This window comes from Heptranchias perlo, unplaced genomic scaffold (genome assembly GCF_035084215.1).
Source record: "Heptranchias perlo isolate sHepPer1 unplaced genomic scaffold, sHepPer1.hap1 HAP1_SCAFFOLD_962, whole genome shotgun sequence".
Classification (NCBI taxonomy): domain Eukaryota; kingdom Metazoa; phylum Chordata; class Chondrichthyes; order Hexanchiformes; family Hexanchidae; genus Heptranchias; species Heptranchias perlo.
In genome coordinates this window covers 41,486-69,315 of record NW_027140006.1, presented here as the reverse complement: position 1 = coordinate 69,315, position 27,830 = coordinate 41,486, and the positions used below count along the sequence as shown (strand labels likewise).

Genomic DNA, 27,830 nt, shown 5'->3' with positions numbered 1-27,830 from the left:
TAAACAGGACGCTGGGGGGAGAGGGGTTACTGAGTGACAGTGTGAGGGAGAGGGATTAACATCAGTAGAGATACAGTCAGTAACACAGGGCGCTGGGGGAGATGGGTTACTGAGTGACAGTGTGAGGGAGAGGGATTAACATCAGGAGAGATACAGTCAGTAACACAGGGCGCTGGGGGGAGAGGGGTTACTGAGTGACAGTGTGAGGGAGAGGGATTAACATCAGTAGAGATACAGTCAGTAACACAGGGCGCTGGGGGAGAGGGGTTACTGAGTGACAGTGTGAGGGAGAGGGATTAACATCAGTAGAGATGCAGTCAGTAACACAGGGCGCTGGGGGGAGAGGGGTTACTGAGTGACAGTGCGAGGGAGCTGGATTAACATCAGTAGAGATACAGTCAGTAACACAGGGCGCTGGGGGGAGAGGGGTTACTGAGAGACAGTGTGAGGGAGAGGGATTAACATCAGTAGAGATACAGTCAGTAACACAGGGCGCTGGGGGGAGAGGGGTTTACTGAGCGACAGTGTGAGGGAGAGGGATTAACTCTCCTGCTCGTTCTCTCTCTCTCTCTCTCTCTCTCCCCTCAGTGCCGCAGATGAGAATCCCAAGACGGGGAAGCCGCGAGATCGTACTGTCCAGAAGCTGACCAACGCAATCCGGGCGTTCATATTCACCAATTTGCTGCTTGTGGCGTTCGGCGCGACCTGCATGGTGAACGTCCTGCCTCTGCAGGTAAAGGGGGCCAGGGCTTAATCCAGGAGTGGACGCAGTTGTCATCTGGACCTCTCACACCCTTCGATCTGGATCCGCTGTGAATTCAGACTCCCCTTAAACGCGCGCGCACACACGCACGCACGAATTGGGTTAATTTGGCGTCAATCATGAAGAGTGACCCTTGGAGACGTGGGGGTCCCGTTGCAAATATTGCTGGTTCCCTCCACTCCCCGTTCAGGGGAGGGGTCCTGCTGTCCTCACCCGGTCTGGGCCCCCTTGGTGACTCCAGTCCCCGCGTCACCCAGTGGTTCATGCAGAAAGATCCAGCGCCGTCTTCTCGAGGGGCTTCTGTGGCGGGGGGGCCAATGAATGCCGGCCTTCGTCAGCGGTCAGTGCCGAGGGTGGGCCGCTCTGTCGGAGGGTCGGTACTGAGGGAGCGCCGCACTGTCGGAGGGTCGGTACTGAGGGAGCGCCGCACTGTCGGAGGGTCGGTACTGAGGGAGCGCCGCACTGTCGGAGGGTCGGTACTGAGGGAGCGCCGCACTGTCGGAGGGTCGGTACTGAGGGAGCGCCGCACTGTCGGAGGGTCGGTACTGAGGGAGCGCCGCGCTGTCGGAGGGTCGGTACTGAGGGAGCGCCGCACTGTCGGAGGGTCGGTACTGAGGGAGAGCCGCACTGTCGGAGGGTCGGTACTGAGGGAGCGCCGCACTGTCGGAGGGTCGGTACTGAGGGAGAGCCGCACTGTCGGAGGGTCGGTACTGAGGGAGCGCCGCACCGTCGGAGGGTCGGTACTGAGGGAGCGCCGCACTGTCGGAGGGTCGGTACTGAGGGAGCGCCGCACTGTCGGAGGGTCGGTACTGAGGGAGCGCCGCACTGTCGGAGGGTCGGTACTGAGGGAGCGCCGCACGTGTCGGAGGGTCGGTACTGAGGGAGGGCCGCACTGTCGGAGGGTCGGTACTGAGGGAGGGCCGCACTGTCGGAGGGTCGGTACTGAGGGAGCGCCGCACTGTCGGAGGGTCGGTACTGAGGGAGCGCCGCACTGTCGGAGGGTCAGTACTGAGGGAGTGCCGCACTGTCGGAGGGTCTGTACTGAGGGAGCGCCGCACTGTCGGAGGGTCGGTACTGAGGGAGCGCCGCACTGTCGGAGGGTCGGTACTGAGGGAGGGCCGCACTGTCGGAGGGCGTCGGTTCTGAGGGAGCGCCGCACTGTCGGAGGGTCGGTACTGAGGGAGCGCCGCACTGTCGGAGGGTCGGTACTGAGGGAGGGCCGCACTGTCGGAGGGTCGGTACTGAGGGAGCGCCGCACTGTCGGAGGGTCAGTACTGAGGGAGCGCCGCACTGTCGGAGGGTCGGTACTGAGGGAGCGCCGCACTGTCGGAGGGTCGGTACTGAGGGAGCGCCGCACTGTCGGAGGGTCGGTACTGAGGGAGCGCCGCACTGTCGGAGGGTCGGTACTGAGGGAGGGCCGCACTGTCGGAGGGTCGGTACTGAGGGAGCGCCGCACTGTCGGAGGGTCAGTACTGAGGGAGCGCCGCACTGTCGGAGGGTCGGTACTGAGGGAGCGCCGCACTGTCGGAGGGTCGGTACTGAGGGAGCACCGCACTGTCGGAGGGTCAGTACTGAGGGAGCACCGCACTGTCGGAGGGTCGGTACTGAGGGAGCGCCGCACTGTCGGAGGGTCGGTACTGAGGGAGCGCCGCACTGTCGGAGGGTCGGTACTGAGGGAGCGCCGCACTGTCGGAGGGTCGGTACCGAGGGAGCGCCGCACTGTCGGAGGGGCCGTCTTTCGGGACGAGACGTTAAACCGAGGGCCCCGTCTGCCCCTCTCGGGTGGGTGTAAAAGATCCCACGGCCCACTATTGGAAGAAGAGCAGGGGGGAGTTCTCCCCGGGGTCCTGGGCCCCGATATTTATCCCTCGACCAACATCACTAAAAAAAAACCAGATGATCTGGGTCATTTATCACATCGCTGTTTGTGGGATCTTGCTGTGCGCAAATCGGCTGCTGCGTTTCCCACATTACAACGGTGAGCACACCTCAAAAAGAAAAGTCCTTCATTGGCCGTGAAGCTTTGGGACGTCCTGAGGTGGTGAAAGGGGCCGGAGAGTCGGGAGAGGCAGGAAGAGGGCGCTGCAGCGCCACCTCTGGTGGGAGGGCGCTGTTGCACCGTGACGTGTTTACATAGAAATTCTACATTCGAAGTGTTGACGCGGGAATTTTTGGTGTGGATCTCAAGGGACGGGGCACTTAGTTTGTGGACGCTGTATCTCACACGGATCTCTTTTTTCCGGCAGTACCTTACGTTTGTCTTGCATACGGTGGTGCGAGGGTTTATTCACTCTGCCTGCGGAGGACTCTACGCTGTCGTGTAAGTGCGGGGGTCGATGGACTGGGTGAGGCGGCGCACGGAACAGTCTTGTGGAGGCCCGGGGGGGGGAAGAGGCTGCCCCGGTGTCTGTAACTGGGAGGAGGCGGGCGGGAGGGTGAATCGGGGATGAGGCGGGAGGTGATTGGGCTTCCGGAAAGTTCCGCCGTGACCCTCTCTTGTCGTCCGCAGGTACCCGACCAATCACTTTGGCTCCTTGATTGGCCTTCAGTCTCTGGTCAGTGCCATCTTTGCCCTTTTCCAACAACTTCTCTCATGGCCATGGTGGGACCCCTCAACGGAGACCCCTTCTGGGTGAGTTCTCGCTCTGGGGGGGACGGGTTCCAGGGGCACAGGTCGCCCTCCGGTAGCTCCCAGACACCAGCCCCCCCACACCGGCCCGTCTCGTCTCCTTCATCCCCACTCCCGCCAGACTTCCTTCCCCACCGCCCCCCCCGCCCCCCGGTCTCGTCTCGTCTCGTCTCTTTCCCCCTCTCTCTCTCCCACCCTCTCGCTCCTTCACCTCCGTCTCCGTTCTCCCTCTCGCTCTCTCTCTCTCTCTCTCGTTCCCCCCCTCTCTCTCCGACACCCCCCTCTCTCTCCGTCCCCCCTCTCTCTCCGTCCCCCCTCTCTCTCCGTCCCCCCTCTCTCTCCGTCCCCCCTCTCTCTCCGTCCCCCCTCTCTCTCCGTCCCCCCTCTCTCTCCGTCCCCCCCCTCTCTCCGTCCCCCCTCTCTCTCCGTCCCCCCTCTCTCTCCGTCCCCCTCTCTCTTCCTTCCCCCTCTCTCTCCGTCCCCCCCCTCTCTCTCCGTCCCCCCTCTCTCTCCGTCCCCCCTCTCTCTCCGTCCCCCCTCTCTCTCCGTCCCCCCTCTCTCTCCTTCCCCCTCTCTCTCCCTCCCCACTCTCTCTCCGTCCCCCCTCTCTCTCCGTCCCCCCCTCTCTCTCCTTCCCCCTCTCTCTCCCTCTCCACTCTCTCTCCGTCCCCCCTCTCTCTCCGTCCCCCCTCTCTCTCCGTCCCCACTCTCTCTCCCTCCCCCCTCTCTCTCCCTCCCCCCTCTCTCTCCCTCCCCCCCTCTCTCTCCCTCCCCCCCTCTCTCTCCTTCCCCACTCTCTCTCCGTCCCCCCTCTCTCTCCGTCCCCCCTCTCTCTCCGTCCCCCCTCTCTCTCCCTTCCCCCCACTCTCTCTCCCTTCCCCTCTCTCTCCTTCCCCCCTCTCTCTCCTTCCCCCCTCTCTCTCTCCCTTCCCCCTCTCTCCCTTCCCCCCTCTCTCTCTCCCTTCCCCCCTCCTCTCCTTCCCCCCCTCTCCTCTCCTCCTTCCCCCTCTCTCTCCCTTCCCCCCACTCTCTCTCCCTTCCCGCTCACTCTCTCTCCTTCCCCCCACTCTCTCTCCCTTCCCCCCTCTCTCATCCTTCCCCCCTCTCTCTCCCTCCCCCCACTCTCTCTCCCTTCCCCTCTCTCTCCTTCCCCCCTCTCTCTCCCTTCCCCCCACTCTCTCTCCTTCCCTCTCTCTCCTTCCCCCCTCTCTCTCCCTTCCCCCCTCTCTCCCTTCCCCCCTCTCTCTCTCCCTTCCCCCCTCTCTCCTTCCCCCCACTCTCTCCCTTCCCCTCTCTCTCCTCCCCCCTCTCTCTCTCCCTTCCCCCTCTCTCTCTCCCTTCCCCCCTCTCTCCTTCCCCCCTCTCTCTCTCACCTTCCCCCCTCTCTCCTTCCCCCCTCTCTCTCTCCTTCCCCCCTCTCTCTCCCTTCCCCCTCTCTCTCTCCCTTCCCCCCTCTCTCTCTGTCCCCCCTCTCTCCCTTCCCCCTCTCTCTCTCCTTCCCCCTCTCTCTCTCTGTCCCCCCCTCTCTCGTTCCCCCTCTCTCTCTCCCTTCCCCCTCTCTCCTTCCCCCTCTCTCTCCCTTCCCCCTCTCTCTCCTTCCCCCTCTCTCTCTCCCTTCCCCCCTCTCTCCTTCCCCCTCTCTCTCTCCCTTCCCCCCTCTCTCTCCTCCCCCTCTCTCTCTCCCTTCCCCCCTCTCTCTCCTTCCCCCCCTCTCTCTCCTTCCCCCCTCTCTCTCCCTTCCCCCCTCTCTCTCCTTCCCCCACTCTCTCTCCCTTCCCCCTCTCTCTCCTTCCCCCCTCTCCCTCCCTTCCCCCACTCTCTCTCCCTTCCCCCTCTCTCTCTCCTTCCCCCCTCTCTCTCCCTTCCCCCCTCTCTCCTTCCCCCCTCTCTCTCTCCCTTCCCCCCTCTCTCCTTCCCCCTCTCTCTCTCCCTTCCCCCCTCTCTCTCCCTTCCCCCCTCTCTCTCCTTCCCCCCTCTCTCTCCCTTCCCCCCTCTCTCTCCTTCCCCCCTCTCTCTCTCCCTTCCCGCTCTCTCTCCCTTCCCCCTCTCTCTCTCCCTTCCCCCCTCTCTCTCCTTCCCCCCTCTCTCTCCCTTCCCCCCACTCTCTCTCCCCTTCCCCTCTCTCTCCCTTCCCCCCACTCTCTCTCCCTTCCCGCTCTCTCTCTCCCTTCCCCCTCTCTCTCTCCTTCCCCCCTCTCTCTCCTTCCCCCCTCTCTCTCCCTTCCCCCCTCTCCCTCTCTCTCCCTTCCCCCCTCTCTCTCCCTTCCCCCCTCTCTCTCCTTCCCCCCTCTCTCTCCCTTCCCCCCACTCTCTCTCCCTTCCCCTCTCTCTCCGTCCCCCTCTCTCTCCTTCCCCCCTCTCTCTCCTCCCTTCCCCCCTCTCTCCTTCCCCCCTCTCTCCTCTCCCTCCCCCTCTCTCCTTCCCCCTCTCTCTCTCCTTCCCCCCTCTCTCTCCCTTCCCCCTCTCTCTCTCCTTCCCCCTCTCTCTCTCCCTTCCCCCTCTCTCTCTCTGTCCCCCCTCTCTCCCTTCCCCCTCTCTCTCTCCCTTCCCCCTCTCTCTCTCTGTCCCCCCTCTCTCCCTTCCCCCTCTCTCTCCTTCCCCCTCTCTCTCTCTGTCCCCCCTCTCTCTCCCTTCCCCCCTCTCTCTCCCTTCCCCCTCTCTCTCTCTCTTCCCCCCTCTCTCTCCTCCCTCCCCCCCTCTCTCCCTCCCCCCCTCTCTCTCTCTCTCTCTGCCCCCCCTCCCCTCTCTCTCCCTCCCCCCTCTCTCTCCCTTCCCCCCTCTCTCTCCCTTCCCCCCCTCTCTCTCCCTTCCCCCCTCCTCTCTCTCCTTCCCCTCTCTCTCCCTTCCCCCTCTCTCTCTCCCTTCCCCCCTCTCTCCTTCCCCCCTCTCTCTCTCCTTCCCCCCACTCTCTCCCTCCCCCCACTCTCTCTCCCTCCCCCCTCTCTCTCTCCTTCCCCCTCTCTCTCTCCCTTCCCCCCTCTCTCTCCTTCCCCCCTCTCTCTCCCTTCCCCCCACTCTCACTCCCTTCCCCTCTCTCTCCCTCCCCCCACTCTCTCTCCCTCCCCGCTCTCTCCTCCCCCTCCCCCCCTCTCTCTCCCTTCCCCCCTCTCTCTCCTTCCCCCCTCTCTCTCCCTTCCCCCCCTCACTCCCCTCCCCCCTCTCTCTCCCTTCCCCCCACACCTCTCTCCCTCCCCTCTCTCTCCTCCCCCCTCTCTCTCCCTTCCCCCACTCTCTCTCCCTTCCCCTCTCTCTCCTTCCCCCCTCTCTCTCCTTCCCCCCTCTCTCTCTCCCTTCCCCCCTCTCTCCTCCCCCCTCTCTCTCCCTTCCCCTCTCTCCTCCCCCCTCTCTCTCTCCTTCCCCCCCTCTCTCTCCTTCCCCCTCTCCTCTCTCCCTTCCCCCTCTCTCTCTCCCTTCCCCCCCTCTCTCTCTCGTCCCCCCCTCTCTCCCTTCCCCCCTCTCTCTCTCCCTTCCCCCCTCTCTCTCCTTCCCCCTCTCTCTCTCTTCCCCCCCTCTCCCCTTCCCCCTCTCTCTCTCCCCTTCCCCCTCTCTCCTCTGTCCCCCCCCTCTCTCCCTCCCCCTCTCTCTCTCCCTCCCCCCTCTCCTCTCCTTCCCCCTCTCTCTCCCTTCCCCCCCTCTCTCTCCCTCCCCCCTCGCACCCCCTCCCCCTCTCCTCCTCTCTCTTCCCCCCCTCTCCTCTCTCCCTTCCCCCCTCTCTCACCTTCCCCCTCTCTCTCTCCCTTCCCCCCTCTCTCTCCCTTCCCCCCTCACTCTCCCTTCCCCCCCTCTCTCCCCTCCCCCCCCTCTCTCCCTTCCCCCCTCTCCTCCCTTCCCCCTCTCTCTCCCTTCCCCCCACTCTCTCCATCTCCTCCCCCCTCTCTCCCTTCCCCCCTCTCTCATCCTTCCCCCCTCTCTCCTTCCCCCCTCTCCCTTCCCCCTCTCTCCCTTCCCCCCACTCTCTCTCCTATCTCTCTCCCCCTCTCTCCTTCCCCCCTCTCTCTCCTTCCCCCCTCTCTCCTCCCCCCCTCTCCCTCCCTTCCCCCTCTCACTCTCCTCCCCCCTCTCTCCTCCTTCCCCCTCTCCCTCCCTTCCCCCTCTCTCCCTCCCCCCTCACTCCCTCCCCCCTCTCTCTCCTTCCCCCATCTCTCTCCCTTCCCCTCTCCCCTCCCTCCCCCCTCTCTCCCTCCCCCTCACTCCCATCCCCCCTCTCCCCTCCCCCTCACTCCTTCCCCCCTCCTCTCTCCCTTCCCCCTCTCTCTCCCTTCCCCCCTCTCTCTCCCTTCCCCCTCTCTCTCCCTCCCCCCTCTCTGTCCCTTCCCCCCTCTCTCCCTTCCCCCTCTCTCTCTCCTTCCCCCTCTCCCTCTCCCCTTCCCCCTCTCTCTCCCTCCCCCTCTCCCTCACCCTTCCCCCCCTCTCCCTCCCCCCTCTCTCCCTTCCCCTCTCTCTCTCCCTTCCCCCTCTCTCTCCCTTCCCCTCTCTCCCTCCCCCCTCTCTCCCTTCCCCCCTCTCCCTTCCCCTCTCTCTCCTTCCCCCCCTCTCTCCCTTCCCCTCTCTCTCTCTCTCTCCCCTCCCCCCTCTCCTTCCCCTCTCCCCCCCCTTCTCCCCTCTCTCCCCTTCCCCCTCTCTCTCCCTACCCCCTCTCTCCCTTCCCCCTCCTCTCCTCCCTTCCCCCCTCCTCTCCCCCTCCCCCCCCCTCCCTCACCTCCTCCCCCTCCTCTCTCCTTCCCCCCCCCTCTCTCCCTCCCTCCCCTCTCCCCTCCCCTCCCCCCCCCCCTCCCCCCCCCCCCCCCCCCCCCCCCTCCCCCCCCCCCCCCCCTCCCCCCCTCCCCCCCCCCCCTCCCCCCCCCCCCCCCCCCCCCCCCCCCTCCCCCCCCCCCCCCCCCCCCCCCCCTCCCCCTCCCCACCCCCCCCCCCCCCCCCCCCCCCCCCCCCCCTCCCCCCCCCCCCCCTCCCCCCCCCCTCCCCCCCCCTCCCCCCCCACCCCCCCCCCCCCCCCCCCCTCCCTCCCCCCCCTCCCCCCCCCCTCCCTCCCCCCCCCTCCCCCCCCCCCCCCCCTCCCCCCCCCCCCACCCCCCCCCTCCCCCCCCCCCCCCCCCCCCCCTCCCCCCCCTCTCTCTCCCTTCCCCCCTCTCTCTCCCTTCCCCCCTCTCTCTCCCTTCCCCCCCTCTCTCCCATCCCCCCTCTCTCTCCTTCCCCGTCTCTCTCCTTCCCCCTCTCTCTCCCCTTCCCCCCTCTCTCTCTCCCTTCCCCCCTCTCCCTTCCCCCCTCTCTCTCCCTTCCCCCTCTCTCTCCTTCCCCCCTCTCTCTCCCTTCCCCCTCTCTCTCTCCTTCCCCCTCTCTCTCTCCCTTCCCCCTCTCTCTCCTTCCCCCTCTCTCTCCCTTCCCCCCTCTCTCTCTCCTTCCCCCCTCTCTCTCCCTTCCCCCCTCTCCCTTCCCCCCTCTCTCTCCCTTCCCCCTCTCTCCCTTCCCCCTCTATCTCTCTCCCTTCCCCCCTCTCTCCTTCCCCCCCTCTCTCCCTTCCCCCTCTCTCTCCCTTCCCCCTCTCTCTCCTTCTCCCCTCTCTCTCCTTCCCCCCTCTCTCTCCTCCCCCTCTCTCTCATTTCCCCCCTCTCTCTCTCCCTTCCCCCTCCCTCTCTCCCTCTCCCCTTCCCCCTCCCTCTCTCTCTCTCCCCTCTCTCTCTCTCCTTTCCTCCCTCTCTCTCCCTTCCCCCTCTCTCTCCTTCCCCCCTCTCTCTCCCTTCCCTCTCTCTCCCTTCCCCCTCTCTCCCTTCCCCCTCTCTCTCCTTCCCCCCTCTCCCTTCCCCCTCTCTCTCCTTCCCCCTCTCTCTCTTCCCCCCCTCCCTTCCCCCTCTCTCTCTTCCCCCCTCTCCCTTCCCCCTCTCTCTCCTTCCCCCCTCTCTCTCCCTTCCCTCTCTCTCCCTTCCCCCTCTCTCCCTTCCCCCCTCTCTCCCTTCCCCCTCTCTCTCCCTTCCCCCCTCTCTCTCCCTTCCCCCTCTCTCTCCCTTCCCCCTCTCTCTCCTTCTCTCCTCTCTCTCCTCCCCCCTCTCTCTCATTTCCCCCCTCTCTATCTCCCTTCCCCCCTCACTCTCTCCCTCTCCCCTTCCCCCTCCGTCTCTCTCTCTCCCCTCTCTCTCTCTCCTTCCCCCCTCTCTCTCCTTCCCCATACTCTCTCTCCTCCCCCCCCTCTCTCCTTTCCCCTCCTCTCTCTCTCCTTCCCCCCCTCTCTCCTTTCCCCTCCTCTCTCTTCTCCCTTCCCCCCTCTCTCTCTCTCTCCTTCCCCCCTTCTCTCTCTCTCCCTTTCCACCCCCTCTCTCCCTTACTCCGCCCTCAATCAGCTCCCCTCACCCTGAACCAGATAATCACGTTTAGGGAGCCTGCCCTAAGCAATCTGGCCCCCTTCCCTCTCCTCAAACTCAGCCCCCCTGAGGGATATCGGGCCTCTTCAGAAATTGAGCCATTGAGTCTCACCTCGGTCCTCAATGTCCCTCGCCCCCTCGCTCCCTATCTCTGTAACCTCCTCCAACCCTCCGAGATCTCTGCCCTCCTCCGATTCCGCCCTCTTGTCCATCCTCCCTCGATTCCCATCGCTCCACCATTGGCGGCCGTGCCTTCAGCTGCCCCGAGCTCTGGAATTCCCTCCCATAAACCTCTCCGCCTCTCTCTCTCCCTCCCTCCTCCTTCAAGACGCTCCTCAAAACCTCCCTCTTTGCCCGAGCTTCTGGTCACCCGTCCCTGATATCTCCTCATGGGGCCCGGCGACGAATTCTCGTCTGATTCACGCTGCGCAAGTTGGAGCGGAAGCCACCTTTGACGCACCCCCCGCCTCTGTCCGTTTTCTGCCTCCCTCAGGTGAACCTCGGCCTCCTGGTCCTCTCCTTCGCCGGCTTCCTGCTGCCCGGTTACCTGTGGTACCACCGTCGCAACGTGCTCAAGGCCAAGGCGGCGCCGCGACGGGGATCGGAGGCCGTGGCCAGCAACGGCCTGCTCCCCAGCAACGAGACCTCGGCCTAGCCGGCCCGCGATGGCGGCGAACCGTTTGGGTTTTTTTTTTTTGTTTTGTTTGGTCTCTCCTCATCGCCCCGCCCGCCCGCCCGCGGCTCCTTCCGTTACCGAACTCCCACGCCCCCCCACTCCGCCGAAAACACGTTCCCCCCCCCCCTTCCCCCGCCCGTGTCCTTCGTGGCGCACGGGCGCTCCGTTGCCGTGGAGACGCGCTAGGCCTCATCCTCCTCCTCAGTTTGTTTTCACTGCGCAGGGATTTTCATCGTCTTTGTTGAAACGACAAAGGAATTCTAAGGGAAACCCAAAACAATTTTAATGTTGATATTTTTATTAATATATATATATATATATATATATATCTCATCTTCGTTTGGCGACGTCAAGTCTCCAGGTGAATCGAAGATCTTCCCCCCCCACTTTTTATCCGTGTTTCCCTATTTTTCGAGTCTCATTTTCTTCGAGAAGTATTTATTTTGCGAGACTGTGACGTAGGAACAGGAGGAGGCCATTCAGCCCCCTCGAGCCTGTACTCAGGAACAGGAGGAGGCCCATTCAGCCCCCCTCGAGCCTGTACTCAGGAACAGGAGGAGGCCCATTCAGCCCCTCGAGCCTGTTACACAGGAACAGGAGGAGGCCCATTCAGCCCCTCGAGCCTGTACTCAGGAACAGAAGGAGGCCATTCAGCCCCTCGAACCTGTACTCAGGAACAGGAGGAGGCCCATTCAGCCCCCTCGAGCCTGTAACATAGGAACAGGAGGAGGCCCATTCAGCCCCCCTCGAGCCTGTTACACAGGAACAGGAGGAGGCCCATTCAGCCCCTCGAGCCTGTTGCACAGGAACAGGAGGAGGCCATTCAGCCCCTCGAGTCTGTTACACAGGAACAGGAGGAGGCCCATTCAGCCCCTCGAGCCTGTTACACAGGAACAGGAGGAGGCCATTCAGCCCCTCGAGCCTGTTACACAGGAACAGGAGGAGGCCATTCAGCCCCTCGAGCCTGTACTCAGGAACAGGAGGAGGCCATTCAGCCCCTCGAGCCTGTTACACAGGAACAGGAGGAGGCCCATTCAGCCCCTCGAGCCTGTTACACAGGAACAGGAGGAGGCCCATTCAGCCCCTCGAGCCTGTACTCAGGAACAGGAGGAGGCCATTCAGCCCCTCGAGCCTGTTACACAGGAACAGGAGGAGGCCCATTCAGCCCCTCGAGCCTGTTACACAGGAACAGGGGGAGGCCCATTCGGCCCCTCGAGCCTGTTACACAGGAACAGGAGGAGGCCCATTCAGCCCCTCGAGCCTGTACTCAGGAACAGGAGGAGGCCCATTCAGCCCCTCGAGCCTGTTACACAGGAACAGGAGGAGGCCCATTCATTCCCCCTCGAGCCTGTTACACAGGAACAGGAGGAGGCCCATTCAGCCCCCCTCGAGCCTGTAACATAGGAACAGGAGGAGGCCATTCAGCCCCCTCGAGCCTGTACTCAGGAACAGGAGGAGGCCCATTCAGCCCCTCGAGCCTGTTACACAGGAACAGGAGGAGGCCCATTCAGCCCCCCTCGAGCCTGTAACATAGGAACAGGAGGAGGCCCATTCAGCCCCTCGAGCCTGTAACATAGGAACAGGAGGAGGCCATTCAGCCCCCTCGAGCCTGTACTCAGGAACAGGAGGAGGCCCATTCAGCCCCTCGAGTCTGTTACACAGGAACAGGAGGAGGCCCATTCAGCCCCTCGAGCCTGTTACACAGGAACAGGAGGAGGCCATTCAGCCCCTCGAGCCTGTTACACAGGAACAGGAGGAGGCCCATTCAGCCCCTCGAGCCTGTACTCAGGAACAGAAGGAGGCCATTCAGCCCCTCGAGCCTGTACTCAGGAACAGGAGGAGGCCCATTCAGCCCCTCGAGCCTGTACTCAGGAACAGGAGGAGGCCCATTCAGCCCCTCGAGCCTGTACTCAGGAACAGGAGGAGGCCCATTCAGCCCCCTCGAGCCTGTTACACAGGAACAGGAGGAGGCCCATTCAGCCCCTCGAGCCTGTAACATAGGAACAGAAGGAGGCCATTCAGCCCCCTCGAGCCTGTACTCAGGAACAGGAGGAGGCCCATTCAGCCCCTCGAGCCTGTTACACAGGAACAGGAGGAGGCCATTCGGCCCCTCGAGCCTGTACTCAGGAACAGGAGGAGGCCCATTCAGCCCCTCGAGCCTGTACTCAGGAACAGAAGGAGGCCCATTCAGCCCCCTCGAGCCTGTAACATAGGAACAGGAGGAGGCCATTCAGCCCCCTCGAGCCTGTAACATAGGAACAGGAGGAGGCCATTCAGCCCCTCGAGCCTGTACTCAGGAACAGGAGGAGGCCCATTCAGCCCCCTCGAGCCTGTAACATAGGAACAGAAGGAGGCCATTCAGCCCCCTCGAGCCTGTACTCAGGAACAGGAGGAGGCCATTCAGCCCCTCGAGCCTGTACTCAGGAACAGAAGGAGGCCATTCAGCCCCCTCGAGCCTGTAACATAGGAACAGGAGGAGGTCCATTCAGCCCCCTCGAGCCTGTACTCAGGAACAGGAGGAGGCCCATTCAGCCCCTCGAGCCTGCAACATAGGAACAGAAGGAGGCCATTCAGCCCCCTCGAGGCTGTACTCAGGAACAGGAGTCGGCCATTCGGCCCCCTCGAGCCTGCTCCGCCATTCAATCAGATCATGGCCGATCTTCGAACTCAACTCCACTTTCCCGCCCGATCCCTCGATTCCCCAAAAATCCATCCATCTCAGCCTTGAATATTCTCAACGTCTGACCATCCACAGGGGGAGAGAATTCCAAAGATTCACCACCCTCCGAGTGAAGAAATTCCTCCTCATCTCAGTCTAGGATGGCCGACCCCTTATCCTGAGACTGCGCCCCCTGGTTCTAGACTCTCCAGCCAGGGGGAAACAGCCTCTCAGCATCTACCCTGTCAAGCCCCCCTCAGAATCTTATCTGTTTCAATGAGATCACCTCTCATTCTTCCAAACTCCAGAGAGTATCGGCCCATTCTACTCAATCTCTCCTCATAGGACAACCCTCTCATCCCATTGGGTTGTTGGGTTGGGCCAATTAAAGGGAAAGTTACCTCAGGAAGCATTATTGCACATTGCCCCCCACAGCCCCAAGTAACCAATGGGAAGAGCAACCTGGTGCTATTGAGAAGGTTGCAGTTTTCCCGGACAGTGGCAGCCATCTCGCCCGGAGTAGGCCCCAAACCAAACGGGGATTGTTTGCCCCAAGTGCGCGTTAAATAGCGGGACACCCAATTTCCGGGGCCCAGTTGCGTGTGTGTAGGAGAAAAGGGAATGGGGCTCCGTCCCCTGGGTTCGTCCAGCGAGGATGGCCAAGGAATGTTTGGCGCTGCTTTTCCGAATTACCTCAGTCCGCCATTTTAGGCTTGAGTTGAAGTCGGGGGGAAAAGGGGGGACCATTTGCAGGAACCGTCCACCCCACCTCTTTTCCCCCCGCGCGCCCCCCCGCCTGCACAGTTCCAAATGTCCCAAGTCATGTTTCAATTCTCACTTCAAGATCAGGCCTGATTCTGTAGGCCTTAGGCCTCCTACTTCTGTAGGCCTGGGGGCGCTAGTTCAGGAGGCCTGGGGGCTCCTAGTTCTGTAGGCCTGGGGGCTAATAATTCTGTAGGCCTGGGGTCGCTAGTTCAGGAGGCCTGGGGGCTCCTAGTTCTGTAGGCCTGGGGCTCCTAGTTCTGTAGGCCTGGGGGCTCCTGGTTCTGTAGGCCTTGGGCTCCTGGTTCTGTAGGCCTGGGGGCTTATGGTTCTGTAGGCCTGGGGGCTCCTGGTTCTGTAGGCCTTGGGCTCCTGGTTCTGTAGGCCATGGGGCTCTTGGTTCTGTAGGCCTGGGGGCTCCTGGTTCTGTAGGCCTGTGCTCTTGGTTCTGTAGGCCTGTGCTCTTGGTTCTGTAGGCCTGGGGCTCCTGGTTCTGTAGGCCTTGGGGCTCTTGGTTCTGTAGCCTGGGGGCTCCTGGTTCTGTAGGCCAGGGGCTCTTGGTTCTGTAGGCCTGGGGGCTCTTGGTTCTGTAGGCCATGGGGCTCTTGGTTCTGTAGGCCTGGGGGCTCCTGGTTCTGTAGGCCTGTGCTCTTGGTTCTGTAGGCCTGGGGGCTCTTGGTTCTGTAGGCCTGGGGCTCCTAGTTCTGTAGGCCTGGGGGCTCCTGGTTCTGTAGGCCTTGGGCTCCTGGTTCTGTAGGCCTGGGGGCTTATGGTTCTGTAGGCCTGGGGGCTCCTGGTTCTGTAGGCCTTGGGCTCCTGGTTCTGTAGGCCATGGGGCTCTTGGTTCTGTAGGCCTGGGGGCTCCTGGTTCTGTAGGCCTGTGCTCTTGGTTCTGTAGGCCTGTGCTCTTGGTTCTGTAGGCCTGGGGCTCCTGGTTCTGTAGGCCTTGGGGCTCTTGGTTCTGTAGCCTGGGGGCTCCTGGTTCTGTAGGCCAGGGGCTCTTGGTTCTGTAGGCCTGGGGGCTCTTGGTTCTGTAGGCCATGGGGCTCTTGGTTCTGTAGGCCTGGGGGCTCCTGGTTCTGTAGGCCTGTGCTCTTGGTTCTGTAGGCCTGGGGGCTCTTGGTTCTGTAGGCCTGGGGCTCCTAGTTCTGTAGGCCTGGGGGCTCCTGGTTCTGTAGGCCTTGGGCTCCTGGTTCTGTAGGCCTTGGGGCTCTTGGTTCTGTAGCCTGGGGGCTCCTGGTTCTGTAGGCCTGGGGGCTCTTGGTTCTGTAGGCCTGGGGCTCCTGGTTCTGTAGGCCTGGGGGCTCCTGGTTCTGTAGGCCTGGGGGCTCCTGGTTCTGTAGGCCTGGGGGCTTATGGTTCTGTAGGCCTGGGGCTCCTGGTTCTGTAGGCCTGGGGGCTCCTGGTTCTGAAGGCCTGGGGGCTCTTGGTTCTGTAGGCCATGGGGCTCCTGGTTCTGTAGGACTTGGGCTCCTGGTGCTGTAGGCCTGGGGCTCCTGGTGCTGTAGGCCTGGGGCTCCTGGTGCTGTAGGCCTGGGGCTCCTGGTTCAGCAGCCTGGTACATTTAAAACAGGCTGGAATCTAATCGAGGGGTTCGGGGGGTTTATATATAGAATAACAGATACCCGGGAGTGAGTTACAGACTGGAATCTAATCGAGGGGTTCGGGGGGTTTATATATAAAATAACAGATACCCGGGAGTGAGTTACAGACTGGAATCTAATCGAGGGGTTCGGGGGGTTTATATATCGAATAACAGATACCCGGGAGTGAGTTACAGGCTGGAATCTAATCGAGGGGTTCGGGGGGTTTATATATAGAATAACAGATACCCGGGAGTGAGTTAGAGACTGGAATCTAATCGAGGGGTTCGGGGGGTTTATATATAGAATAACAGATACCCGGGAGTGAGTTACAGACTGGAATCTAATCGAGGGGTTCGGGGGGTTTATATATAGAATAACAGATACCCGGGAGTGAGTTACAGACTGGAATCTAATCGAGGGGTTCGGGGGGTTTATATATAGAATAACAGATACCCGGGAGTGAGTGACAGGCTGGAATCTAATCGAGGGGTTCGGGGGGGTTTATATATAGAATAACAGATACCCGGGAGTGAGTGACAGGCTGGAATCTAATCGAGGGGTTCGGGGGGTTTATATATAGAATAACAGATACCCGGGAGTGAGTTACAGACTGGAATCTAATCGAGGGGTTCGGGGGGTTTATATATAGAATAACAGATCCCCGGGAGTGAGTTACAGGCTGGAATCTAATCGAGGGGTTCGGGGGGGTTGATATATAGAATAACAGATACCCGGGAGTGAGTTACAGACTGGAATCTAATCGAGGGGTTCGGGGGGTTTATATATAGAATAACAGATACCCGGGAGTGAGTTACAGACTGGAATCTAATCGAGGGGTTCGGGGGGTTTATATATAGAATAACAGATACCCGGGAGTGAGTGACAGGCTGGAATCTAATCGAGGGGTTCGGGGGGTTTATATATAGAATAACAGATACCCGGGAGTGAGTTACAGACTGGAATCTAATCGAGGGGTTTGGGGGGTTCATATATATAATAACAGATACCCGGGAGTGAGTTACAGGCTGGAATCTAATCGAGGGGTTCGGGGGGTTTATATATAGAATAACAGATACCCGGGAGTGAGTTACAGACTGGAATCTAATCGAGGGGTTCGGGGGGTTTATATATAGAATAACAGATACCCGGGAGTGAGTGACAGACTGGAATCTAATCGAGGGGTTCGGGCGGGTTTATATATAGAATAACAGATACCCGGGAGTGAGTTACAGACTGGAATCTAATCGAGGGGTTCGGGGGGTTTATATATAGAATAACAGATACCCGGGAGTGAGTTACAGACTGGAATCTAATCGAGGGGTTCGGGGGGTTTATATATAGAATAACAGATACCCGGGAGTGAGTGACAGGCTGGAATCTAATCGAGGGGTTCGGGGGGTTTATATATAGAATAACAGATACCCGGGAGTGAGTTACAGGCTGGAATCTAATCGAGGGGTTCGGGGGGGTTTATATATAGAATAACAGATACCCGGGAGTGAGTTACAGGCTGGAATCTAATCGAGGGGTTCGGGGGGGTTTATATATAGAATAACAGATACCCGGGAGTGAGTTACAGACTGGAATCTAATCGAGGGGTTCGGGGGGTTTATATATAGAATAACAGATACCCGGGAGTGAGTTACAGGCTGGAATCTAATCGAGGGGTTCGGGGGTTTATATATAGAATAACAGATACCCGGGAGTGAGTTACAGACTGGAATCTAATCGAGGGGTTCGGGGGGGGTTTATATATAGAATAACAGATACCCGGGAGTGAGTTACAGACTGGAATCTAATCGAGGGGTTCGGGGGGTTTATATAAAGAATAACAGATACCCGGGAGTGAGTTACAGGCTGGAATCTAATCGAGGGGTTTGGGGGGTTCATATATATAATAACAGATACCCGGGAGTGAGTTACAGGCTGGAATCTAATCGAGGGGTTCGGGGGGTTTAATTATAGAATAACAGATACCCGGGAGTGAGTTACAGACTGGAATCTAATCGAGGGGTTCGGGGGGTTTATATATAGAATAACAGATACCCGGGAGTGAGTTACAGACTGGAATCTAATCGAGGGGTTCGGGGGGTTTATATATAGAATAACAGATACCCGGGAGTGAGTTACAGACTGGAATCTAATCGAGGGGTTCGGGGGGTTTATATATAGAATAACAGATACCCGGGAGTGAGTTACAGACTGGAATCTAAACGAGGGGTTCAGGCGGTTTATATATAGAATAACAGATACCCGGGAGTGAGTTACAGGCTGGAATCTAATCGAGGGGTTCGGGGGGGTTTATATATAGAATAACAGATACCCGGGAGTGAGTTACAGACTGGAATCTAATCGAGGGGTTCGGGGGGGTTTATATATAGAATAACAGATACCCGGGAGTGAGTTACAGACTGGAATCTAATCGAGGGGTTCGGGGGGTTTATATATAGAATAACAGATACCCGGGAGTGAGTTACAGGCTGGAATCGAAACGAGGGGTTCAGGGGGTTTATATATAGAATAACAGATACCCGGGAGTGAGTTACAGGCTGGAATCTAATCGAGGGGTTCGGGGGGTTTATATATAGAATTACAGATACCCGGGAGTGAGTTACAGACTGGAATCTAATCGAGGGGTTCGGGGGGGTTTATATATAGAATAACAGATACCCGGGAGTGAGTTACAGACTGGAATCTAATCGAGGGGTTCGGGGGGTTTATATATAGAATAACAGATACCCGGGAGTGAGTTACAGACTGGAATCTAATCGAGGGGTTCGGGGGGGTTTATATATAGAATAACAGATACCCGGGAGTGAGTTACAGACTGGAATCTAATCGAGGGGTTCGGGGGGTTTATATATAGAATAACAGATACCCGGGAGTGAGTTACAGACTGGAATCTAATCGAGGGGTTCGGGGGGTTTATATAGAATAACAGATACCCGGGAGTGAGTTACAGGCTGGAATCTAATCGAGGGGTTCGGGGGGTTTATATATCGAATAACAGATACCCGGGAGTGAGTTACAGACTGGAATCTAATCGAGGGGTTCGGGGGGTTTATATAGAGAATAACAGATACCCGGGAGTGAGTTACAGGCTGGAATCTAATCGAGGGGTTCGGGGGGTTTATATATAGAATAACAGATACCCGGGAGTGAGTTACAGACTGGAATCTAATCGAGGGGTTCGGGGGGTTTATATAGAGAATAACAGATACCCGGGAGTGAGTTACAGACTGGAATCTAATCGAGGGGTTCGGGGGGTTTATATATAGAATAACAGATACCCGGGAGTGAATTACAGGCTGGAATCTAATCGAGGGGTTCGGGGGGGTTATATATAGAATAACAGATACCCGGGAGTGAGTTACAGACTGGAATCTAATCGAGGGGTTCGGGGGGTTTATATATAGAATAACAGATACCCGGGAGTGAGTTACAGACTGGAATCTAATCGAGGGGTTCGGGGGGTTTATATAGAGAATAACAGATACCCGGGAGTGAGTTACAGACTGGAATCTAATCGAGGGGTTTGGGGGGTTCATATATATAATAACAGATACCCGGGAGTGAGTTACAGGCTGGAATCTAATCGAGGGGTTCGGGGGGTTTATATATAGAATAACAGATACCCGGGAGTGAGTTACAGACTGGAATCTAATCGAGGGGTTCGGGGGGTTTATATATAGAATAACAGATACCCGGGAGTGAGTGACAGACTGGAATCTAATCGAGGGGTTCGGGCGGGTTTATATATAGAATAACAGATACCCGGGAGTGAGTTACAGACTGGAATCTAATCGAGGGGTTCGGGGGGTTTATATATAGAATAACAGATACCCGGGAGTGAGTTACAGACTGGAATCTAATCGAGGGGTTCGGGGGGTTTATATATAGAATAACAGATACCCGGGAGTGAGTGACAGGCTGGAATCTAATCGAGGGGTTCGGGGGGTTTATATATAGAATAACAGATACCCGGGAGTGAGTTACAGGCTGGAATCTAATCGAGGGGTTCGGGGGGGTTTATATATAGAATAACAGATACCCGGGAGTGAGTTACAGGCTGGAATCTAATCGAGGGGTTCGGGGGGGTTTATATATAGAATAACAGATACCCGGGAGTGAGTTACAGACTGGAATCTAATCGAGGGGTTCGGGGGGTTTATATATAGAATAACAGATACCCGGGAGTGAGTTACAGGCTGGAATCTAATCGAGGGGTTCGGGGGTTTATATATAGAATAACAGATACCCGGGAGTGAGTTACAGACTGGAATCTAATCGAGGGGTTCGGGGGGGGTTTATATATAGAATAACAGATACCCGGGAGTGAGTTACAGACTGGAATCTAATCGAGGGGTTCGGGGGGTTTATATAAAGAATAACAGATACCCGGGAGTGAGTTACAGGCTGGAATCTAATCGAGGGGTTTGGGGGGTTCATATATATAATAACAGATACCCGGGAGTGAGTTACAGGCTGGAATCTAATCGAGGGGTTCGGGGGGTTTAATTATAGAATAACAGATACCCGGGAGTGAGTTACAGACTGGAATCTAATCGAGGGGTTCGGGGGGTTTATATATAGAATAACAGATACCCGGGAGTGAGTTACAGACTGGAATCTAATCGAGGGGTTCGGGGGGTTTATATATAGAATAACAGATACCCGGGAGTGAGTTACAGACTGGAATCTAAACGAGGGGTTCAGGCGGTTTATATATAGAATAACAGATACCCGGGAGTGAGTTACAGGCTGGAATCTAATCGAGGGGTTCGGGGGGGTTTATATATAGAATAACAGATACCCGGGAGTGAGTTACAGACTGGAATCTAATCGAGGGGTTCGGGGGGGTTTATATATAGAATAACAGATACCCGGGAGTGAGTTACAGACTGGAATCTAATCGAGGGGTTCGGGGGGTTTATATATAGAATAACAGATACCCGGGAGTGAGTTACAGGCTGGAATCGAAACGAGGGGTTCAGGGGGTTTATATATAGAATAACAGATACCCGGGAGTGAGTTACAGGCTGGAATCTAATCGAGGGGTTCGGGGGGGTTTATATATAGAATAACAGATACCCGGGAGTGAGTTACAGACTGGAATCTAATCGAGGGGTTCGGGGGGGTTTATATATAGATTAACAGATACCCGGGAGTCACAGACTGGAATCTAATCGAGGGGTTCGGGGGGTTTATATATAGAATTACAGATACCCGGGAGTGAGTTACAGACTGGAATCTAATCGAGGGGTTCGGGGGGGTTTATATATAGAATAACAGATACCCGGGAGTGAGTTACAGACTGGAATCTAATCGAGGGGTTCGGGGGGTTTATATATAGAATAACAGATACCCGGGAGTGAGTTACAGACTGGAATCTAATCGAGGGGTTCGGGGGGGTTTATATATAGAATAACAGATACCCGGGAGTGAGTTACAGACTGGAATCTAATCGAGGGGTTCGGGGGGTTTATATATAGAATAACAGATACCCGGGAGTGAGTTACAGACTGGAATCTAATCGAGGGGTTCGGGGGGTTTATATAGAATAACAGATACCCGGGAGTGAGTTACAGGCTGGAATCTAATCGAGGGGTTCGGGGGGTTTATATATCGAATAACAGATACCCGGGAGTGAGTTACAGACTGGAATCTAATCGAGGGGTTCGGGGGGTTTATATAGAGAATAACAGATACCCGGGAGTGAGTTACAGGCTGGAATCTAATCGAGGGGTTCGGGGGGTTTATATATAGAATAACAGATACCCGGGAGTGAGTTACAGACTGGAATCTAATCGAGGGGTTCGGGGGGTTTATATAGAGAATAACAGATACCCGGGAGTGAGTTACAGACTGGAATCTAATCGAGGGGTTCGGGGGGTTTATATATAGAATAACAGATACCCGGGAGTGAATTACAGGCTGGAATCTAATCGAGGGGTTCGGGGGGTTTATATATAGAATAACAGATACCCGGGAGTGAGTTACAGACTGGAATCTAATCGAGGGGTTCGGGGGGTTTATATATAGAATAACAGATACCCGGGAGTGAGTTACAGACTGGAATCTAATCGAGGGGTTCGGGGGGTTTATATAGAGAATAACAGATACCCGGGAGTGAGTTACAGGCTGGAATCTAATCGAGGGGTTCGGGGGGTTTATATATAGAATAACAGATACCCGGGAGTGAGTTACAGACTGGAATCTAATCGAGGGGTTCGGGGGGGTTTATATAAAGAATAACAGATACCCGGGAGTGAGTTACAGGCTGGAATCTAATCGAGGGGTTCGGGGGGTTTATATATAGAATAACAGATACCCGGGAGTGAGTTACAGACTGGAATCTAATCGAGGGGTTCGGGGGGTTTATATATAGAATAACAGATACCCGGGAGTGAGTTACAGACTGGAATCTAATCGAGGGGTTCGGGGGGTTTATATATAGAATAACAGATACCCGGTAGTGAGTTACAGGCTGGAATCTAATCGAGGGGTTCGGGGGGTTTATATATAGAATAACAGATACCCGGGAGTGAGTTACAGACTGGAATCTAATCGAGGGGTTCGGGGGGGTTTATATATAGAATAACAGATACCCAGGAGTGAGTTACAGACTGGAATCTAATCGAGGGGTTTGGGGGGGTTTATATATAGAATAACAGATACCCGGGAGTTACAGGCTGGAATCTAATCGAGGGGTTCGGGGGGGTTTATATATAGAATAACAGATACCCGGGAGTGAGTTACAGGCTGGAATCTAATCGAGGGGTTCGGGGGGGTTTATATATAGAATAACAGATACCCGGGAGTGAGTTACAGACTGGAATCTAATCGAGGGGTTCGGGGGGGTTTATATATAGAATAACAGATACCCGGGAGTGAGTTACAGACTGGAATCTAATCGAGGGGTTCGGGGGGTTTATATATAGAATAACAGATACCCGGGAGTGAGTTACAGGCTGGAATCTAAACGAGGGGTTCAGGCGGTTTATATATAGAATAACAGATACCCGGGAGTGAGTTACAGACTGGAATCTAATCGAGGGGTTCGGGGGGTTTATATATAGAATAACAGATACCCGGGAGTGAGTTACAGGCTGGAATCTAATCGAGGGGTTCGGGGGGTTTATATATAGAATAACAGATCCCCGGGAGTGAGTTACAGGCTGGAATCTAATCGAGGGGTTCGGGGGGGTTTATATATAGAATAACAGATACCCGGGAGTGAGTTACAGACTGGAATCTAATCGAGGGGTTCGGGGGGTTTATATAGAGACTAACAGATACCCGGGAGTGAGTTACAGACTGGAATCTAATCGAGGGGTTCGGAGGGTTTATATATAGAATAACAGATACCCGGGAGTGAGTTTCAGACTGGAATCTAATCGAGGGGTTCGGGGGGTTTATATATAGAATAACAGATACCCAGGAGTGAGTTACAGACTGGAATCTAATCGAGGGGTTCGGGGGTTTATATATAGAATAACAGATACCCGGGAGTGAGTTACAGACTGGAATCTAATCGAGGGGTTCGGGGGGTTTATATATAGAATAACAGATACCCGGGAGTGAGTTACAGACTGGAATCTAATCGAGGGGTTCGGGGGGTTTATATATAGAATAACAGATACCCGGGAGTGAGTTACAGGCTGGAATCTAATCGAGGGGTTCGGGGGGTTTATATATAGAATAACAGATACCCGGGAGTGAGTTGCAGACTGGAATCTAATCGAGGGGTTCGGGGGGTTTATATATAGAATAACAGATACCCCGGGAGTGAGTTACAGACTGGAATCTAATCGAGGGGTTCGGGGGGTTTATATATAGAATAACAGATACCCGGGAGTGAGTTACAGACTGGAATCTAATCGAGGGGTTCGGGGGGTTTATATATAGAATAACAGATACCCGGGAGTGAGTTACAGACTGGAATCTAATCGAGGGGTTCGGGGGGTTTATATATAGAATAACAGATACCCGGGAGTGAGTTACAGGCTGGAATCTAATCGAGGGGTTCGGGGGGTTTATATATAGAATAACAGATACCCGGGAGTGAGTTACAGACTGGAATCTAATCGAGGGGTTCGGGGGGGTTTATATATAGAATAACAGATACCCGGGAGTGAGTTACAGACTGGAATCTAATCGAGGGGTTCGGGGGGGTTTATATATAGAATAACAGATACCCAGGAGTGAGTTACAGGCTGGAAACTAATCGAGGGGTTCTGGGGGGTTTATATATAGAATAACAGATACCCGGGAGTGAGTTACAGACTGGAATCTAATCGAGGGGTTCGGGGGGTTTATATATAGAATAACAGATACCCGGGAGTGAGTTACAGACTGGAATCCAATCGAGGGGTTCGGGGGGTTTATATATAGAATAACAGATACCCGGGAGTGAGTTACAGACTGGAATCTAATCGAGGGGTTCGGGGGGTTTATATATAGAATAACAGATACCCGGGAGTGAGTTACAGACTGGAATCTAATCGAGGGGTTCGGGGGGTTTATATATAGAATAACAGATACCCGGGAGTGAGTTACAGACTGGAATCCAATCGAGGGGTTCGGGGGGTTTATATATAGAATAACAGATACCCGGGAGTGAGTTACAGGCTGGAATCTAATCGAGGGGTTCGGGGGGGGTTTATATATAGAATAACAGATACCCGGGAGTGAGTTACAGACTGGAATCTAATCGAGGGGTTCGGGGGGTTTATATATAGAATAACAGATACCCGGGAGTGAGTTACAGACTGGAATCTAATCGAGGGGTTCGGGGGGTTTATATATAGAATAACAGATACCCGGGAGTGAGTTACAGACTGGAATCTAATCGAGGGGTTCGGGGGGTTTATATATAGAATAACAGATACCCGGGAGTGAGTTACAGACTGGAATCTAATCGAGGGGTTCGGGGGGTTTATATATAGAATAACAGATACCCGGGAGTGAGTTACAGGCTGGAATCTAATCGAGGGGTTCGGGGGGTTTATATATAGAATAACAGATACCCGGGAGTGAGTTACAGACTGGAATCTAATCGAGGGGTTCGGGGGGGTTTATATATAGAATAACAGATACCCGGGAGTGAGTTGCAGGCTGGAATTTTTTATTCGTAGGAGAGAATTTAATTTTTGGTGGGATACTGATCACTGCCGTTCAGTTCCAACTCCCTAATCTGTCTTCACCAGAGACTCAGTATTTGGTGCTGGGGATTTCGAGTATTGAGACCCCCAGGTGTCAGGAAACCACAGGACAGGTCCTCGGGGAGGGGCGAGCTCTGTTGTGTCCTCCAAACCACTGCCATTGAACGTTCCGTCCAGATGTTGACAGACTGATCGAGTGCCTTGTATGTCTTGTAATAAAAGATTAAACGCTCCCCTGTTCTTTCTGTCTGACGTTTGTTCTGCGTCTGGTTATGAATTTGTCACATTGAACCATATCGGGTACAGCACGGGTTAGATACAGTGTAGAGCTCCCTCTACATTACCCTGACAGTGTGTCCCCCACTTTATACCCAGTGTCAGCATCGAGCGCTCCCAGGGGGCAGGTACAGCACGGGTTAGATACAGTGTAGAGCTCCCTCTACATTACCCTGACAGTGTGTCCCCCCACTTTATACCCAGTGTCGGCATCGAGCGCTCCCAGGGGGCAGGTACAGCACGGGTTAGATACAGTGTAGAGCTCCCTCTACATTACCCTGACAGTGTGTCCCCCACTTTATACCCAGTGTCAGCATCGAGCGCTCCCAGGGGGCAGGTGCAGCACGGGTTAGATACAGTGTAGAGCTCCCTCTACATTACCCTGACAGTGTGTCCCCCACTTTATACCCAGTGTCAGCATCGAGCGCTCCCAGGGGGCAGGTACAGCACGGGTTAGATACAGTGTCGAGCTCCCTCTACATTACCCTGACAGTGTGTCCCCCCACTTTATACCCAGTGTCAGCATCGAGCGCTCCCAGGGGGCAGGTACAGCACGGGTTAGATACAGTGTAGAGCTCCCTCTACATTACCCTGACAGTGTGTCCCCCACTTTATACCCAGTGTCAGCATCGAGCGCTCCCAGGGGGCAGGTACAGCACGGGTTAGATACAGTGTAGAGCTCCCTCTACATCACCCTGACAGTGTGTCCCCCACTTTATACCCAGTGTCGGCATCGAGCGCTCCCAGGGGGCAGGTACAGCACGGGTTAGATACAGTGTAGAGCTCCCTCTACATTACCCTGACAGTGTGTCCCCCCACTTTATACCCAGTGTCGGCATCGAGCGCTCCCAGGGGGCAGGTACAGCACGGGTTAGATACAGTGTAGAGCTCCCTCTACATTACCCCGACAGTGTGTCCCCCACTTTATACCCAGTGTCAGCATCGAGCGCTCCCAGGGGGCAGGTACAGCACGGGTTAGATACAGTGTCGAGCTCCCTCTACATTACCCTGACAGTGTGTCCCCCCACTTTATACCCAGTGTCAGCATCGAGCGCTCCCAGGGGGGCAGGTACAGGACGGGTTAGATACAGTGTAGAGCTCCCTCTACATTACCCTGACAGTGTGTCCCCCACTTTATACACAGTGTCGGCATCGAGCGCTCCCAGGGGGCAGGTACAGCACGGGTTAGATACAGTGTAGAGCTCCCTCTACATTACCCTGACAGTGTGTCCCCCACTTTATACCCAGTGTCAGCATCGAGCGCTCCCAGGGGGCAGGTACAGCACGGGTTAGATACAGTGTCGAGCTCCCTCTACATTCCCCTGACAGTGTGTCCCCCACTTTATACCCAGTGTCAGCATCGAGCGCTCCCAGGGGGCAGGTACAGCACGGGTTAGATACAGTGTCGAGCTCCCTCTACATTACCCTGACAGTGTGTCCCCCCACTTTATACCCAGTGTCGGCATCGAGCGCTCCCAGGGGGCAGGTACAGCACGGGTTGGATGTAATACATTAGGATTTACAAAAGGCCTTCGATAAGATACCGCATTGTCGACTCATGACTAAGGTCAGAGCAAGTGGAGTCAGGGGACAGGGAGCAGAATGGATAGCAAGCTGGCTACAAAACAGAAAACAGAGAGTAAGGGGTCAATGGTGGTTACTCCGACTGGGAAAAGGTGGGAAGTGGTGTTCCCCAGGGATCGGTGCTGGGACCACTGTCGTTCACCGTTTCCGTCAACCATTTGGACTCGGGAATCAGAAGTCCAATTTCAGAATTTGTGGACGACACCAAATTGGGGGGTGTGGTTAATCCTGAGGACAGCGACAAAATACAGGAAGACATCAATAAACGTGTCGAATGGGCGTGTAATTGGGAAATGAATTTCAATGTAGATCAGTGTGAGGTGGTGTATTTTGGTGAAGAATAAGGAGGCCACACACTGATTGGATGATCAGAGTCTGAATGGGGGAGAGGAGCAGAGGGATCTGGGGGGGCAGATACACAAATCACTGATGAGGCCAAGTCAAGCATTGGGGTTCACCTCAGTGTAATTCAGCTGGATCCCTGGGTCTCCTAGATCTGAGAATTGGGACCCAACACCATTGTCACCTCCCCCACTCCTCGTTCAGCGATGAATGGGCATCCTCTCACTCGCCATGACCAAGTCAGCTTGGCTCCGCTCGAGCTTTGGGAACAATGAGGGAGATGATGACGGTGCTGATGGGGCAGTCCCATGTGGAGGTTTGACCACGTGACGTTCTGACCACGTTGACACCTGGCCATGTGACATGGGAGAGCGTGACATCGGAGAGGCGTGACGTTCTGACCACGTTGACATCTGGCCATGTGACATCGGAGAGCGTGACATCGGAGAGGCGTGACGTTCTGACCACGTTGACACCTGGCCATGTGACATCGGAGAGCGTGACATCGGAGAGGCGTGACGTTCTGACCACGTTGACATCTGGCCATGTGACATCGGAGAGCGTGACATCGGAGAGGCGTGACGTTCTGACCACGTTGACATCTGGCCATGTGACATCGGAGAGCGTGACATCGGAGAGGCGTGACGTTCTGACCACGTTGACACCTGGCCATGTGACATGGGAGAGCGTGACATCGGAGAGGCGTGACGTTCTGACCACGTTGACACCTGGCCATGTGACATCGGAGAGCGTGACATCGGAGAGGCGTGACGTTCTGACCACGTTGACACCTGGCCATGTGACATCGGAGAGCGTGACATCGGAGAGGCGTGACGTTCTGACCACGTTGACACCTGGCCATGTGACATCGGAGAGCGTGACATCGGAGAGGCGTGACGTTCTGACCACGTTGACATCTGGCCATGTGACATCGGAGAGCGTGACATCGGAGAGGCGTGACGTTCTGACCACGTTGACACCTGGCCATGTGACATCGGAGAGCGTGACATCGGAGAGGCGTGACGTTCTGACCACG

At 56.4% G+C, this 27,830-nt stretch overlaps 1 protein-coding gene across 1 annotated transcript; it reads left to right on the top strand.

The window, feature by feature from the left end:
• Positions 1-588: 588 nt before the first annotated feature.
• On the top strand, positions 589-24,825 carry LOC137320014 (large neutral amino acids transporter small subunit 4-like; the record flags this gene model as incomplete). Its single annotated transcript, XM_067981847.1, has 4 exons — positions 589-733; positions 3,010-3,083; positions 3,273-3,395; positions 24,638-24,825. Coding segments are annotated over 4 exons (379 nt in total), but the record flags the coding sequence as incomplete, so codon positions are not given.
• Positions 24,826-27,830: the final 3,005 nt, after the last annotated feature.